This window comes from Nanorana parkeri, unplaced genomic scaffold, assembly GCF_000935625.1.
Source record: "Nanorana parkeri isolate BGI_ZX_2015 unplaced genomic scaffold, ASM93562v1 scaffold1216, whole genome shotgun sequence".
NCBI classification, from domain to species: Eukaryota; Metazoa; Chordata; class Amphibia; order Anura; family Dicroglossidae; genus Nanorana; species Nanorana parkeri.
The window spans coordinates 302,054-319,379 of NW_017307484.1; the positions used below are offsets into that span (position 1 = coordinate 302,054).

The following is a 17,326-nucleotide window of genomic DNA, read 5'->3' on the forward strand; positions in this document are numbered from 1 at the left end:
ATGGGGGGAGAGAGAGAGATATGGGGGAGAGAGAGAGAGAGAGATATGGGGGAGAGAGAGAGAGATATGGGGGGAGAGAGAGAGAAAAGAAAGAAAGAAAGAAAGGAAGGAAGAAAGAGAAAGAAAGAAAGAAAAAAAAGAAAAGGAGATGAAAAAAGAAAAGGGAGAGAAAGAAAGGGAGATGGAGAGAGAGATGGAGACCGTAAGGAAGAGAGAGGGATATGGAGAGAGAGAGTGTGAGAGAGGGGGGTGATGAAGAGAGAAAGAGAGGGAGAGAGAAAGGGTGATAGAGAGAGAGGCCAGGAGGGAGACAGAAAGAGAGGAAGATGGGGAGAGAGAGAGAGAAGGAAAGAGAGGGAGATGGGAGAAAGAGAGAGGAATATAGAGAGAGGGAAAGATATATAAAGAGTTAGAAGATAAATTATGAGGGAGAAATAGATAAATGGAGAGAAAGATATATAGAAAGTGAAAGGCACATAGAAGCAGAGAGATACAGATGCAGACAGAGATAAGGGGGATGAAGAGCAAAGAAAATAAAGAAGAGCAATGGAGAAAGAAACAGGCATGGAAAGGTAGGAATATGAAGGAAAGAGAGAGGAGAGAGAGAGACAGAGATAGAGAGAGAGAGAAGTTGGGAGGAAGGGAGAAATAGGATGAGTTATACTGAAAAGAGCAAGAAGAATTGAGTGACAGGAGCATCGAATCACCAAGGACTCGTGTCTGTATTTAAAAGCAGAGATCGCAGTTCAGACTCCTCAAGATATCTCGCAGCTCAACCAGAGCAGAGGATCAGCGTGACTGCAGCACACACAGGTAGAGCACTGCCATTACATCTCACTGGATATACTTGTATTACACTAACTTTTGCTTTTTATACGTATTGTTTCATTTTAGAATATTCTGGCACTTTAAATTAGTACATTGTATAAGAGTAGCTAACCCCTTTAAAATGTTCTTTTGGATGTTAGTGGCAATTCTTTATGAATGCAATGCACAGCATGTTAAAAATAATAGATTGTATATGAAATATATCACTACATAAGTTTTTCACAACAAATGTTACCGTCTTGGCATCTTATTTTTGCTCAGCAAATGTGAAGAACACACTGGGATGACTATACTATATGAAAATGTGATACCATTGTAGTTCTTTTCTGCTTATTTCAGCTTTAGTACATATTTTATGGTTAGATTTGCTAATGCTCTCTGATACATTTGATTTTGTTGTGCTTGATTGTACATGAAATAACTGAAAATACATAAATCATACTATTAGTGGAGGAGAAGCTAAATCATATATAAATACGCTATGGTCATGGTAAAAAATATATATATATATATATTGTATATCACTTACCCAAACTGTATGAGGGTAATTTCAAAAGAAATTTCCCCTAACTGCATTGTGTACTTAAACTAAACTAGGCTTAAATGACTGCTACTGTCATTGAACGCTTTTATTTAATTTTCACACACAAACTTGAGGTTGCTAAGGGAGTATTGTCTGCATTAATTACAGTATGAATTTATTTTAGAGCAATAGATAGATAATGTTTTTAGGTCCTGTGCGGAGTTAGCATTGAGGGGCAAATGCCTTCAGGGAAAGAATCTTAATTCTTTAATTACAAAGAATTGAAGACTATATATTGCATTATTTTGGAGCAAGGAAACATTAAAGAGGGTCTATGAAGTCCATAAACTCCCACAAAACATAATATACCAATTACATTCTTAAATGAACTGTGAGTGAGGAGGTAGGTGTATGATATGAGGAAAGAACTGAGAAGGTGTGTAATAAGTCTAGAATCAAATTGTTTACACTTCATGCAGAGGTGGAGGCTCTCATGAACAAATTATTGGAATAAGGAGTCTATATGAATTCAATGTTATCAGGTGCATTTTGCAAATAAGTAATAGTAATCATTTTCTTTTGAGCTGTCTGTGTTCTTAAATCTTCAGAATATTGGTTTGAATGGGATTAGTTAATGAATTAGTTTTTATGAAATCAACCATTTACATATAACTTCATGGAAGATGAGACCTTGGACCAGGGAGAATTACATGACACGGTGTAAACGACAATCTAAACATGCTAACACAAAAGTGCCGAGCTTTATTTCTTAATTACCCTGTGGAGCAATGTTTGTAGTCTAAACTTAAGACATCTCTAATTATTGCAGACCTTAATGGAGAAAGTTTCCATCCAGGTTTAATTAAAACCTAACATTAACTGCTACTGTGGGATATTGCACACATTTATTTTTATAGCAAAATGAACATAAGGTCATTTATTCTAAGACCCTATTGTACATGGTGACAATTTGATATTGAGTTGCCTTGTGTTTTTCACTGGGCTGATTGACAAGAGAACTGAATGTATAGCTATGTTTACTCTACATTATTAATCTTACCAAAAATTACAGAAACTGATTTTTGTTTATAAAATTGGGTTTATATATTTTTTCTTCAAATGTCAAAACATAAAAGAATGTATGTTACAAGGCAAGAGCAACAATTAAAGTTGCAGTTGTGCTAACATCAAACAGTTCACCGTTGGGGCTTGGTGAAACTGGGGGTACAATTTACAGCAACCTGTAGCACAGGCAAAATGTTTGTACTTGTTATAGTGGAATTAAAGTATAACAAAAAATGTCTTGCAGGCAGAGTTTTTTGGGGGTAAAAGCAACTGTGTAAGTATCTGCTGATGAAAATAATCTGCTTCACCTGTCTGCTACCAATTTTGTGCTTTGTGTATAATGCCTGTTGCACATGCCACTGTACACTCCTGGCCCATTCCAGGCATCTGTAAGATATCTGCAAGAATAGAACTAGGTGCCAGGACAATGTAAATCCACCATGCGTTCGCAGAAGTTACATCATAAGTGCCTGACCAATGGGTGAAGAGTGCGTAGCACTCCAAGCTTTAAAGCCTTGTTGCTATGGGATATGGCTTTATACATCAACAAAGAAAATGTACACCCCCTTGTCATGTGACATTTCTTTGCTTATAAACAAATCTTTAATTTAATCATGTCAGGACATGCAATTGGGTTGATTTACTAGAAGGCTGTTATTTCGCAAGGTAATTGTCACAATCTAGAAACGGGGGCACTAGGGATCATGAGCTCCAGGATTTGTGGAGCTGTCTGGAACAGGGAACAGGCTGGGAACGTAGGTCTTGGGGAGTGAATGAACGCAGGTTATGCTAAATGCAGGGAGCCAATGACAGGGTATCTGCACAAGAGGTGTGGGTGTGCCAGAGGCGCAGGGTCTAAGGAGAGACTGGTCTTCTCCAGAGCCAGTCAGCATCCAAGTTGCAGCCCTCCAACACATCTGTGCAGACACAGTTGACTAAAGTGCAATGGGAATATTGTGTGGGTCCAGGATAGACAAGTAGGTCAAGAGACCAAAGAAAGGCACAAAGGGTCACCAGGAGAGACAGAATCCCCACAGGGGAAAGAGACACGGTGACACAACATACACAGGTGAATAGTTGCAGACAGAAAATGGGGACAGGGTCCACACAGAATGCAGGATACACAGGATAGTGCTGCATGCCAGAAAAGGGGTCTGAGTCCACAGATAATACAGGGTACAGAGAATAGGTGAGGATACACAGAAAAAATCCCAGATTCAACGTGGGTCACAGAAGTGGAATGTACAGCAGTGCTAACTCAATAAACATGCATAACACAGGAGCACAGGTGGCTCAAGGGAACACACAGGAATGTGAAACCACTGGGAAACAGAGTACAAGGCAGTGCTTACAAGGAGCGTACATACGCAAGGGTACAGGGCAGAGAGACAGATATGCACAAGGGCTGTGCGTTACCTACGTATGCACACGAGGAAGGCTGAAGGCACACAGGAGGTGGTATATTGGGAGTAAGATAGCCTAGTACAATAGTACCGAAGCATGGCGCAGGACACAGGGAAGGGTACTCACAAGGAATGTGGGAAAACAGGTACACAGTGAAGCATGGAAACCACTACAGTACTGTAGAACACAACACATTGTGAGACTTAGAGGGTAGCAAGGGAAGGCAGACGCACACAATGAAGTGAGGGAACACCAAGCAAATAGGAATCAGGCAGTTCAGGCTACTCACACCACCCAGGTGAATGCAAAGTGACTTCCACAGGGGAACACTAGGGACTGAGAGCAAACAGGGAACAGCAAGGAGGGTAAACTGCCAAGTAGGAAATCCACAGGGTTACACAAGAAGTCCAGAGGGACAAGGAATCATAGAATATCTACAGAAACTCCAAGGGAACACAGACGGGTCTGGCAGCAGGAAACAGACTTTTTGCTCAAACGCTGAGCAACAGGTGAGCTGAGTCTAAATAGGGGAGGTGAAGACATGATTGACTGCAGCCCTGTGACCTCCCATAGGCTGGCAGCCAAGCACCTAGGACAGAGGTAAAAATCTGGTATGGAAGCCAGGTACGTCTGACAGGAATTTCCCCTTAACTTAGTGAATGTGGTGAGAATTCGCTTGCACAGAATACACAATCACATGCAAGGAAAATAAATAAACTGTATTTTCCTTGCACGTGATTGAATGATGGAAGTCAGCAGAGCTTCACCTCATTCACTAAGCTAAGGGCAAATTCCCTTGTAAAGTGAACAGCATATTTGCCTTCAGTAAATCAATCCCGTGGTGATCACTTGGGTTTATTAATAAACAAAACCATGAGATCACACATGATGTGACAAAAACATATTTTGCTATTAACCTTCTTGGGGGTATTCCCGAGTGTGGCTCGGGGTTAATTTTCCGTACCAAATGTGGTAACCCAGAGCCACACTCTGGATTACACATCGCTTCACTTACCTTCTCCCTACGAGCCGCGCTATGTCCTCCGGCCAATGCCGGCATCCGTCTTCCGGGTTCCGTCCCTTGCGAGTGGCTGCGTCCCAGGGGGGCGGAACCAGCGGGAAATTTAAAAAATAAATAAACGGAAAAGAAAAATAGACACAAAAAAACAAGCAATATTGGGAAAAATCAGACCGCGAGGAGGTTAAAATAAACCAAAACATAAGTTGAAAAAACATTCTCAATCCTTTGTGTGTCCTATTGTTTTCTTTAGCATTTTGTTGCTATTGGACATTATTTTGTACTGTCTCTTTACACTGCATTTTATTCAACATGTTTGTCTTGCTGCAACTGTCCAAATGAACCCCCCAAAAAAGGAACAAACACAAAGAACAGAGAATTTATTTTTTCAAATGAACTCCATCTTGCCCAGTTGTATAGGCCCCTCCTTGTCCTGAAATTGCCCACTCTGATTTCACTGTACAATGTAAGCTTCTCACAGTGTACCGAAGGTGCAGCATGTCAGATAGAGCCCACCTTATTTCCTGGCTCAAATATGTCGAGCATCATTTAGCCTTTTCCTCCCCAGCCCTACAGTCCCTGGCCCATCCCTTTCATTCATTGGATTTTAGTTCTTTCAATCATATAGACTCAGCATCACATGTAGGCATTACCTAGGGCAGTCTGCATGGTCCTCTAGGGTGATATTCACCCATTTGATATCTGCATAACTTCTCCCAAGAGCCATCCCATTAGTTGTAGTAATCCTGAGGGCTTGTGAGAGGAGCACTAAGTCAGGGTGTTGTGATGTTTTTAGGAAGCTATGTACATGTCAGCTCCTCACACCAGCCATGATCTGCCTGCAGTGCATAGAGAAGTATAAAAAGCAAGGGATGATCCAAAATAAGGCATGTAATGATAACAGAAAGGTTTTTTAAAGAATTTCATTAGCATGTTGTTAGGGGGGGGGGGGGGGGGGGAGGATTTGCAATGTCTTCATCACATCATGTGTGATCACATGGTTTTGTTTAACAACAAAGTCATGTGATCGCCCTGTGTAGTTAATGTGAAAAATAAACATCAAATAACAAAAAATGATATAATACAACATAAACCTCAAGAGCTATATAAAGTCCATTGCATTTTTTTATTTAAAAAAAAACCCTTTAAGCACCTTCATTTTGAAGAACATTCAGTGAAATGTCAGAAATTTGGTTGAAATTGAAAATGTTACTCCTTAATTCCCTAATTAAGACATTTAATATTTAGTGTGGTAAATCCACTATTTCGATCGACCGAATGTAACCATCACACTCAGATAGCTGTGTGTTCTCCCAATCCTAGGTCAACCCAGTGAAGTGAGTTTTGTGCAATATTAAGAATAATAGTGATTATAAGTACAAATACACAAATATACTTGGAAGGAAAATATGTAATAGGCAGACAAATATGGTGGTGCTGAGGAGTCCCGACAATATGGCCATCTTAATGACACTTTTTGATAAACCGGTCCTCTGTATTATAGCATAGCTAATGCACTTTTTTTTTCTGTGGTGGAATAATAAGCAATACAATTCTTGCCTTGAATTTACATCACTGGGTTGCAGTAATGCACGCATTACCTAATGCATTACCAAACCATGCAATGCACCTGATGGGCAGTGGTGCGATGGGGTGCCAATAATTTTGTTTGGTACCCCACTGCATCTTCACAATGCATCAGTGTGCGCTGCGTCACAAAAAAAAACTTGCAGGTATCTGCCTCAATAGAATGCATGATAACCAATGAGCACAGTGGTATATCCACCACTTGAAAGAGGCGTCACTGCTCCGACTGTTGCTGTCATTTTTCAACCCACACTGCTGCTAGTTAGTTGCTAGGACTGCCTAGTGTCGTAGCAACCAATCTCCGGCAGCCATAGAATTGAATGATTGCAGCGTGCATATATGCCGTGTTGAATGCTGGGACGCTGGGCGGTCCTAGTAACCAACCACCAGCAGGGTCATGCAACCTCTGAAATCTTTTAACTCCCTGGCTGCTGGTGACTGGTTGCTAGGATGCCAGGTGTTCCTAGCAACTAACCAGCAGCAGCAGGGGTTGAATAATGACAGCAGCAATGACTAGCATCAGCGCCGCCCAGCATCCTAGCAACCAACCAATGACATGCTGCCTTCCTGGGCCCCGTCCTTCCCAGTATTCAACTCTACATATATGCCTGATGGCTGCCCCCCACAGTCAGCCTCCCAGTAAGCTACTGTCTGGTAGGGTCGCATAAAGGGGAATTCTGGGGAGTCTGATGTAAGGAGGGATTCTGGGGATTCTAATGCAAGCAGGGCTCTGGGGACTCTGATGTAAGGAGGGACTCTGATGCGAGTTTGACTTTTTTGAGTTGGTAATATGGTAAATTTATCTAAAATATAGGTGTCAGTTTTTGGAAAGGGGTACATTTTCAGTGCTTGCCATAGGCACTATTATCCATAGATGCGCCATTAGCATTAATATAAGGCACCAGGTAGGCCCTAGTATTTCATTAATTAAAACATTTTCTGGAATGGTCCAGAGGCCCTGGGTAACTGCCCATTTTGCTTTAGCCCCAAATTCTAGCCACACTTACTTGGTTAATACTTTTCTTTTCTCGTTATTCAAAAAAAGAACATGAATTAATGTGATTTAGTTATCACAACTCATTGGGTCAAGAAATAGATAATTTGGCTCATCATATAATTTTACCTCTTGTTTTCAAAGGACCTTTAATCCTATGTTAAAAGATATAGCAACAGATGTCACGGAAGTCTTGGAATAGCACCCTGGGGTCCTTCTTGCTTTTGACTTTAGATGAAAGGGCAGAACAGTCAGCTAGAGGATGCCCTTCAAAGCAATGATAAAACCAGTGTGTAAGAAGTCTAGGATGATAGAGTTTCATTTGGTCTGCAGTACTTAGATTTCGTTTTTTAAAGGGAATCTGCCAGCATAACAAATATAGGAGTCATTTCTGACTAATGTTTGAATATGTATTAACCTCCCTGCTATGTTATTTAGTGATTTATTGGCCCATATTTGAAGCACCAACCTAACACTTTTTCAGGTCTTCAACTCACCAAGTGGTTAAGCAACGACAAAGGTGAAAATCAAAGCCCCAGAGCCCATACCTTAAAATAAGTAAAAATAAGTCCGCTCCTTTCTGTACTAGCATATTGAAATACTACAATACACAAAAAACATATTTAAATAACCAGTGTATAACAAACCATAGGTAGATTAAGGCAGATTAACTTTCTACTAAACTGAAAACCCTTCCAGCTTGCATATTTCTTGAAAACAGCTATAGTTCCTCTTTAAGCAAAGCCTTACCAACTTGAATTGTACACAGTCTAGAAGAAATTGCAGGTTACCTGCATTGTAATCGACTTGCTCTTACCAAACTTGCCAAATGGATTGTTGGTCACTTTATACTCTAATGTGACACTAGAGAGCGCATCAAAATAAATCCTTAGGTACAACTCCCTCTCCAACAAGCGCTCAGGAGAACAGGCACAGTAGTGACTTGTGATAGGTAAACTTGCTTGGGTCCGATCCATGGGTGTGTTTGGTGATCGCACCAAAAGGTTCACCAGTTTCAGGACCTTAATGCAAACCCCATTGAAGTAAAAAGAAGGAACATTTTGAAAATCAGTTCTCTCCATTTTCAAGGCTAATAGGCAAAAGATTGTCAAACAAAGGACATGGGGAGCTGGACACTGCCCTGGGGTACATGTACCACTGCAAAAGGAAAAATATTTACAGAAATACCACACATCGGATGCACTTCCTACTTGCCACCCAATAGGTGCATATAAAGAACCTTTGCCTCTTCCTTTAGGTCTCTCAGACATGATGGCAATAGGGGATTGCCTAATTTTTTAGCAGCTATAGCAATAGATGGATTGAAGATGTGCTGCTTTGGTGCACTTGACATTTAAGTGGTAATAATCAGGTAATTATGTGCAGTAACCTGGATCATAATAGTGTACGTTGATGTGCTGCTAACAAAGTGCAGTTTTGTATGTGTCACCAACAAGTTCATGCTGTTGACCCCAAGAAGAAAAACTGAAAGACCCTATTAAAAAAAACCTCCCTCGAAATTTTTTTTTACTAAAACCCTAAACCCCAAACAAAAACCCAAAAACAAAAGAACCCAAAACGTTTTTTTTCCGAATTTTTTTTTTCTTATTTTGCAAAAAAAGTGTGTAAAACTATAAGAAAAAAATATATAAATACCCTCACAGCAACAGAAGTTGCGAATGCAAAGGGTGGTATACAGTCACATGACAATGCAATTCACAGTGATAGAGCACTGATGCAACTGAACAACACAGTGAATATAGGGGGCTACACTCCACTTTCTGCAGCCCACAACACTGCAATTCACTATAATATAGCGGTGGCATTACGCAGTACAGAATTTAGCACTGCATAAGTAAAGCACATTACTAATATTGTGAAAGTAGCACAGAGGGTCATTCCCTCACAAAGAACTTGCCCATAAGGTTCCCATCTTGGGCAAACAGCAAACATGGAAAGTTTAGCGCAAATCCAACTCGGAGGCGAATGCAAACTTTATCCTTAGTAGGGATGAGGTTCAGGTTAGCCACTGAGTTGGGTTCACAGCGAACTTCGAATATTCGCCCAAAGAGCAAACTTATGGGCACCAAAAGTGAACCTCCTGCAGGGAAGTGAAACGTATTACCACTGCTGCTAAATGTGACAGCTTACCCTCATGCTAGTTGTTAGGAAGCCATCAGCTGTTTGTCCACTGAGTCATCCCCGCCTGGCCCATTCAGCTGTCAGCCAGGTATTCTGGCTGACAGCTGAATTTAAAAAAGGTAAAAAAAAAGTGAGGTTCCCCCCAAATTCTATACTAGACCTTTCATGTCTGGCATGGATTTGAGCAGGGACACCTAAAAAAGAAGTGGGGTCCCCCCAAATTTCATACCTGGCTATTTAAATAGCCTTTTGGGTCTGGATTGGGTATGGATTTTGAGGGGGAACCCCACACAAAAAAACCCACATTATTTTTTCTATATACCCTTCTACTGTATATACTCTATATAAGATAGCAAATCTTCACTTTTTGAGTGCTTCTTTTTTCATACACCTGCACTTGCTATGCAGCAAGCTGAATACATGACACAGAGCACTAGATAAACATGCAGCTGTTCTTGTGGAAGATTGTTCTATTTATGTTTTAGAATTGCTGTTTCAAGACCGATTTACTGTTTGCTTGAATATTGATGTTTTTGGCTCCTATTTCCAGCAGGTGAAGCAAGAAATTGAGGAACGTCGAGAAAATGAGGAATAATGCAGTTGGTCTGGCAATTCTTTTCCTCATGGCAGTCCACACGTGCCGTGGAGGCTGTGGGGAGCCACAAGACACACAGGGCTCAGGTGCTCAGTACAAGGTAGGACACAAAAAGATCATAAGATGCTGTGAAGCCAAAATAACTTTTTCCTGATCCACTGCTATATTATATAGTGTACAATACACAAGAAATAGGAATAATTGTAAAAAAAACAAATCAGGCTATTTATGTGATTTGAATGCTTCTAACTGAAACACCTTGTATTTCTATGATATACAACCTATCAATGTACCAAAAATCAGCACCTCATTAATAAGAGACAGAGCTTCAGTGATGTTAATGGTTCCTCGGAACCTGGCTATGCAATTGGCCAGTCAAATAAATGGTTGTCTACACTGCTCATTTGATCACTAAAACAAAAGGTGGAGTAAATAGACTAATATATAAATAAAGGAAAAAGTGTGGATTCAGAGCATGAAAAAAGCACCACTCAGGTCCATTGTCGTGCATTAAATGCAATGCATTAACTTCATTTGAATGGCCTCCCTAACACACCACAACTGAAAATCATGCATGCACCATATTCTCCAGCGCAAAACACCCCACACACGGTAATACGTTACCTTGTGTTACAGTGTGCTGCATCGTAGTTGCATTAGGAAGGTGCATTGGGGGGAATGTCATCGTATAACACCAGTGTGAAAAATGTGGTGTTACTGCAGCACACTTGTGTGAATGGGCCCTGAAGGAACCCTTTCCTTTTCCATTGCCAGTATTTACAGAAACTGCCAAATATGAAATATTGAGCTTAGAAATAGCTCACAGGTGCAACCAATTTACTAATATACTTCTGTGATCCACAGTCAGAATGTAGTAGACTACCACTTGCTATATGCTGACAGCGCAGAGCTGTGCTGCAGCTAGGAAAGATCCCAACAATATTGTCGGGATCCACCCTGCTGCCTTATTGACAGCTGGCTCTGCTTCTCTAGAACCAGCTATGCCCACCCCATCCCTTGTCCTTCCAATAAGCACTGGAGGAACAAAGAGGGGATGGGGAAATCCCGGTGGGAGTGGTGAATGACAGTCACCACTCTCTGCAGGAAGAAGCTGTGAGCTTAGCAGAGGTTTGTGATCGATCAGTTCTGGAGCTATAGAGCCGGCATGTGACAGTTGCAGTGTCACACGCTGGCTCTAAGTATTGGGAGAGTGCATTTCACTCTCCCATTACTTTTCCTTTAATATTTTGTGATTGCTGGTTTTCAGCCACAAGGCTAGATTCCCTGCTCTTTGTTCTTCTTGAACTTTGTGGGTTTCACCATGGAATAGCCAGACCCACAATACATACTGTAACTTTGCAGCAAATATTTATTTGTTAGTATTCACAAATATCCTGTAGATTTGGGACTCACTACTGACCCACATTATCATTATAAAACCCAAAATAAAATGTTTTATATATTGTAGCTTATCAGGCCTTATATGTGATGGCTGCATTAGTTTGCTTTTTTATCAGGCTTCTTCCTTTATTTTCACCTAGCAATACAGCTAATAACACACTTTCTACCCCTGGGTGGCTGTGCTCACTCTTCCTCTGTATATTTGTAATTGAATGTCCATCATCCAGTACATTTAATCTGTTCAAATTTCAATATTCAGACTGTATATGAGGTATGCTCAACTTGCCTCAACTGAGTAAACACTGTCTGCTGATAGCTTGTTGTTCCTCTCTGTGTTATAAAAATGTTTTTGTTTATTATTGCCAGAGTTAAAGGTAACATTATTTTCAGTCAAGTAAGCATGAATCATTGTATGTAGATCTTTTGTATTTTCTTTACCAGGCAGGTAGAGTTCTCAGCTCTTTTTCAACAACTGCTCTGTTGTAAAAAGTCTGTAATTTACAGAGCTCAGTTGCTCAAGCTCCAATGTATACATACAGAAATTATTCAAAGTAATATCCTCCCTCTTTCCATGTTCTTTTCATGTCAGGGGTCTATGCTGTTTCAGTTAGATAATCAGAGAGAGAAACAGCTTCTGCTCTGTCAATCCTGTGTCATCAATGTCAAATTTTCTTTTGTAAAACAGATATTTTATATAAAAAAGGAAAAGCCTAGGGTGCATGCGTGCATTGACCAGTGATGGATATGTCCTGAACATTTTGCACACATCCCTGGAGCCATAAAGTGATATTAAATTTGAAAGGTTTTTAAACTATTTCAAATGCTGATTAAATCACTTACAATGGATACTGCTTCTTGATGTTTAAAGGTTTTAGCTTTTTGAAGAATTAGCTGGTCATCTGAGCACTGGCCCTGATATTCTGTTTCAGAGTGTCTCTTGTCCCTTGCAGATTCATATGGAGCCACCCTTGTGTGTGCTAGTAAGATGTGTGTGTTTCCATGAACACACAGACAGCAAGGCAAGGCATTCGCTTGCTCCTTGCTTCCCCTTCCTTTGTTTTACATGGTAGTAGATGGACAGGTGCTGGAGACTGTGCTGTCTATTGTGATCTTGTACTCAACAGAAAGTTCAGGGAAGCTGAGCTGAGATAGTCAGCTGTTCGGAAACATGATGACTTTAAGTGGTTGGCCAAAATTGTGGCGAAATACTTTACTGGGCAATGTGTATTTGTTTGAACTGGATTCATGATTGAAATATTTTGAGAGTTTAATACTATTTTAAGTAAATGGACACATTCACTAGCTCCCACACCACTGTCACTAACTTCTGTGTAAAGCCCTCCATTTCATCATACCCCCGCCGACCACTTGGGGAAACCAATGGAGCAGACCTATTAAAAAGGCCTTAGTGCGGACTGCAGCCAAAATGCAGCCTTGCACAAGACCTTCCCTCAACTCCTTGGAGATGATAGAAGTTAAAAGCATTGCAAGTGCCCCATCACCTCATTGGGAACCCACTGCCCATCGAGAGCCCCTGCACAGGATTAATCACATGCGCCATAAAGACCTGAAGGCTACTTCAAAGCAGATCACAGATAAACTAATTCGGGAAATCCACAAACTGGGCCAGTGGATGACCAACCTAGAATCTCAAATAGATGAGACCTCAGTGGCGATGGATGGCCATGGCAGAGATATCAAAGCCCTTAAAGATGACAACAAATGCTTTTGTCTAAGCTTAAATATCTTCAGAACAGGCAAATGTCCACATTTGGGGCATCCCAGAATCTGTGAATGGCCTCCAGGCCACCATCAGGGGTTTCATCAAAGCGTACACACATCTATTCCTCTAGTGTGCTTGGAAATTGAATGCATCCAAGCCCTGGTCCAACAATCCAGCTTGCACTAGCACTAGCTTGAAGCTTGCACTAGCACTGACGCTTCCCTGTCCAAGATGACATGGACATGCCCTACGAGACTGTCCGTAGATAACTAGTGACTCTATTAACAGTTTAATTCTCCCTACATTATTCCTAGCCCTGAGAAAAAATCATAGCCCTCTCTAGCTACATCAGGATGCTGTTTAGCTTACATCGGGATGCTGTTTAGCCCACCATTATACTGTGCAATAGCCTATTTGGCTTTGTGGTCACCTGCACCCTTTCTAGGAGACTCCAAAGATTCCATATGTTCTCTGTTTAAGCAAGATGTTATTCTTTTGGTTTTTTTTTATCCACCTCAGTCCTATGGTCTATTAGTCAGCCACATGGTTACCTTTAGTCTGACCCTTTGTCTATTCTTTGCGCACAGGTAGATTACCACCACAGGTATACAGGTGGCAGGCACTGTTGTAAGCTCTTGATAGGAATACGGGACTTACCCTGGCAATTGCTGAACTGTCACCAATGCTACCTAATTATACTAGTCACAATAACGCTTAGGATCGGTCACCTTTGACAAGAAAATTCCTACCCCCATAGGTACATCATTGTGCTTTAAGTTGCAAATACCTCATGTAGCTACAAGCTTTCTTTTGGTTCATTGAGTTTCACAGCTGACAGTTCTACTTTTGGATAGCTAGCAGGATGTTCTTCTCTGTTCATTAGTAAACATCCACCAACTCCAATTTTTCATTTGGCAATGCCCTATCCTTGACATTTGGTAATGCCCTATCCTGTCAATGAGTTTCACTCTAAAACTTACCACCTTCTCTCCATTGCAAGTGTACCTGTAATGTAATGTAAGGTAATGCAATAGAATGTTCTATCACAACATGCTATTGCACATTAGAGCAGCAAACGAGAGGTTCAGAACAAGCAATTTAGAGGGGCACTACTATTTACAGTCGCATGATTACCCATAGTCCCATGATGTCCTTGTTTGACCTATGTCACTATTTCTCACTGTGCTCAACATCTGCAATACTTGACTGTCCTGCCTTGGGTGATCTGGCAGTGGCCCCATACATCATTTTAGTGACGACTGAGGATATTGTTTGGGACTTTCTTTGACACCTGTACCTGATAAATAGTTATCCTAATCTGGTTTAGTTAACACTGTTACTTAAAGGATAATTAAAGCCTCAGTTTTTTTTTGCATAGATCTACTGCTAGCAAGCAGATCTATGCAAAAAGTGTAAAAAACAAAAACCCGCTTTAACAGAGGTTAATACTCACCTGTGTCTTCCCTGCGCGCTCCCGTCCGAAAATGTGAAGATCCTTGGGCCGCAGCAAAGCATCTCGGGGCAGGCGCATGCGCAGTTCACATTTTCGGCCGGGATGCGAGGAGATAGATGAGACACCGTGTGACAGGAAGTGCCAGCGAGCTCAGAGGAGTCAGCGCTGGATCGGAGACCAGCTGCAGCGCTGGAGGGACAGATAAAAAAGTACAGGAAAGAAGAAGATCGGATTAAGAAACATAATTTAAGGTAAGTGCTTTCATTAACATTGGGGGGGAAAAACATTGACTTTAATGTCACTTTAAGCTTGCTACTCTCTTTTCTTTCTCCATCTTACTCTCTTTTCAAATGTTAAATGTTTGTTTCCCCCATTAAAATTTTGAGAAAAAATGCCTTAGTGAACTGTACCTGGGGACTCTGTATGAGCATATCTTTGTTAGCACACAAAAGTTAACACACTATCTAGTGTATGTGATTCCATATTCTGGTGCTTGGAATTTAGATTACAATATGAAATGCCTGTATATACACTGCATTTTTTGGACTGATTGAGTAGAGTATCATTTTTTTTGACCTGCTGCTTAGTCCATTTTATTGTTTAGCCAGCTCGCCCGTTGGTACTTTTTTACATTTCATTTTCTTTTTTACATAAAAGGTTGATGCACATATGACCCAGTGCACTTTGTCAAAACAGAAAGCAATATTAGGTAGCTATACTTGATCACTACATGTACAAGCTGCTAATTATTGTTTGTGGTAGTGCTTCACAGTGATTGCGCTTTATTCGTCCTGTCAGTTTAAGTCTATTGGGCTGATCAGAATTATTGAAAACAACAGACTCCCTATGTGCATATCTTGTAATCTCAGCAGTTGTTCTGAAGGAATATTGTTCATATTGTATATTAGCTATATGGAGAGTGTGAGACACTGAACAATCAAGCATATATAAAACAGTAGGCACATTTATGCATTTTCAACAATGACTTCTAAGTAAATTATGCCGTAGTAATTGAGGGCCCAATCTGCTAAAGCAACTGAGCAAGAACAGTCATAAATCACTATGGTATGCGTCTATATTGTGTACAATGATCCTTGCAACTATCTAGCTGATTGTTTACTAATGATCAATGTGTATGATGCAGTCCTCGTTTGCTGTGTGCAGTGAACATTTAAATAATGCTACTATATTTAAAACATATTCTCTAAGGCATTCAAAATAACTTATATTTATAACATTTTAATATATTAAGCTGATTGCATATCTAAAACCATTACAGAGACTATAGATTACCTTTATTGAACCCCGTGTGGTATTTGAACCAGTTATTTCTCTTGAGATGAAAAGAACACAAACACTTCACACAGCAGTCTCCATACACCAATAACACAGCAGGATTCCAGAGGAAAGGAAACATTCAGGAATCAAAACACATAAGCTCCCCAAACAAACAATCTCACAGGGGAACTTATCATTCATTCACAATGCAAGTCCACCATAAAGCAACTACTGTAGACAAGTGTCTTATATAATAGAATGAATAGTGGAGGCTGGCAATTTAACAAAGAGAAATGCTGTCATTCAGCACATACAATTTTTTCATAACTGTATCAGAAACAATCAATATCAAGAATAACAAATCCATATCTCTCCATTCATCTGGGGGGAAATCTTAATTTTAACACCGTTCTGTATCCATGGATCTATTGTGTATATGGCAAAGGTGGTTCCTATCTAGGACAGCAATTTGTTTCAAGACAACTGTGACATAGGTACTTAGGTTGTACAGAGACACATGCCAGTCAAATTCAACCTATTATCATCCAGAAGTAATAAGAACAGATTGCTGGCTAAAGTGGGGTAAGCAGGTAGGACGTATATTTATTCTGGGTATGTCTGGTCATCTTATTGATTAAAACCAAGACTTTTGATTAAGGTATGATTTTGGGGCCTTGGGTAGATTTAAAAATAACATTTAATTCAGGAGTTAAATCTTAAAAATGCATTCAGGTACCTTAACTATTAACAAAAAATGTATCTTATTTGTGTATCACTCAGCTGTAGACCCTCAAATCATCTCTGAATTGGTGCTGTCACTGTTCTTCCTTCTGGAGGGTGGATACTTTTGTTCCCCATGGTCCCTGTGTGTGTTGTAACTTATCCACCGCTCCAAGTTCGCTCCTGTGATGGACTACAATGTCAATACAAATGAGTAAACTAAATGTGACATTGTAGTACATCACAGGAGCGAGCTTGGAGAGAGGGCTACCTTACAACACACACAGGGACCATGGGGAACAAACGTAGCATCCCTCCAGAAAGAAGGACAGTGCCAGCATGAATTCAGAGATGATTTGAGGATCTACAGCTGAGTGATGCACAAATAAGCTACATTTTTGTTAAAAATTAAGGTACTTGAATGCATTTTTAAGGTTTAACTCCTGAGTTTAGTGTGACTTTAGAGATCAGATTTTTTTAGTGGTTGAACTGTCCAAATGCAGTGACCAAATCCACTTAATATTATATTTATTATGATTACACTACCAGTATTCATACAGTTTTGTAAATTGTAACTATGAAAGAAAAACTTTGC

The 17,326-nt window shown here is 40.3% G+C and overlaps 1 protein-coding gene across 1 annotated transcript in view; it reads left to right on the forward strand.

Moving 5' to 3' along the window:
* Positions 1–709: 709 nt before the first annotated feature.
* Positions 710–17,326, forward strand: part of TAC3 (tachykinin 3) — a 48,764-nt gene continuing 32,147 nt past the window's right edge. Inside the window, exons 1-2 of the mRNA XM_018568615.1 lie at positions 710–813; positions 10,112–10,256. Of these exons, the coding sequence (XP_018424117.1) occupies positions 10,146–10,256 (111 nt within the window). The 5' untranslated portion in view covers positions 710–813; positions 10,112–10,145. The remainder of the gene's footprint in view (positions 814–10,111; positions 10,257–17,326) is intronic.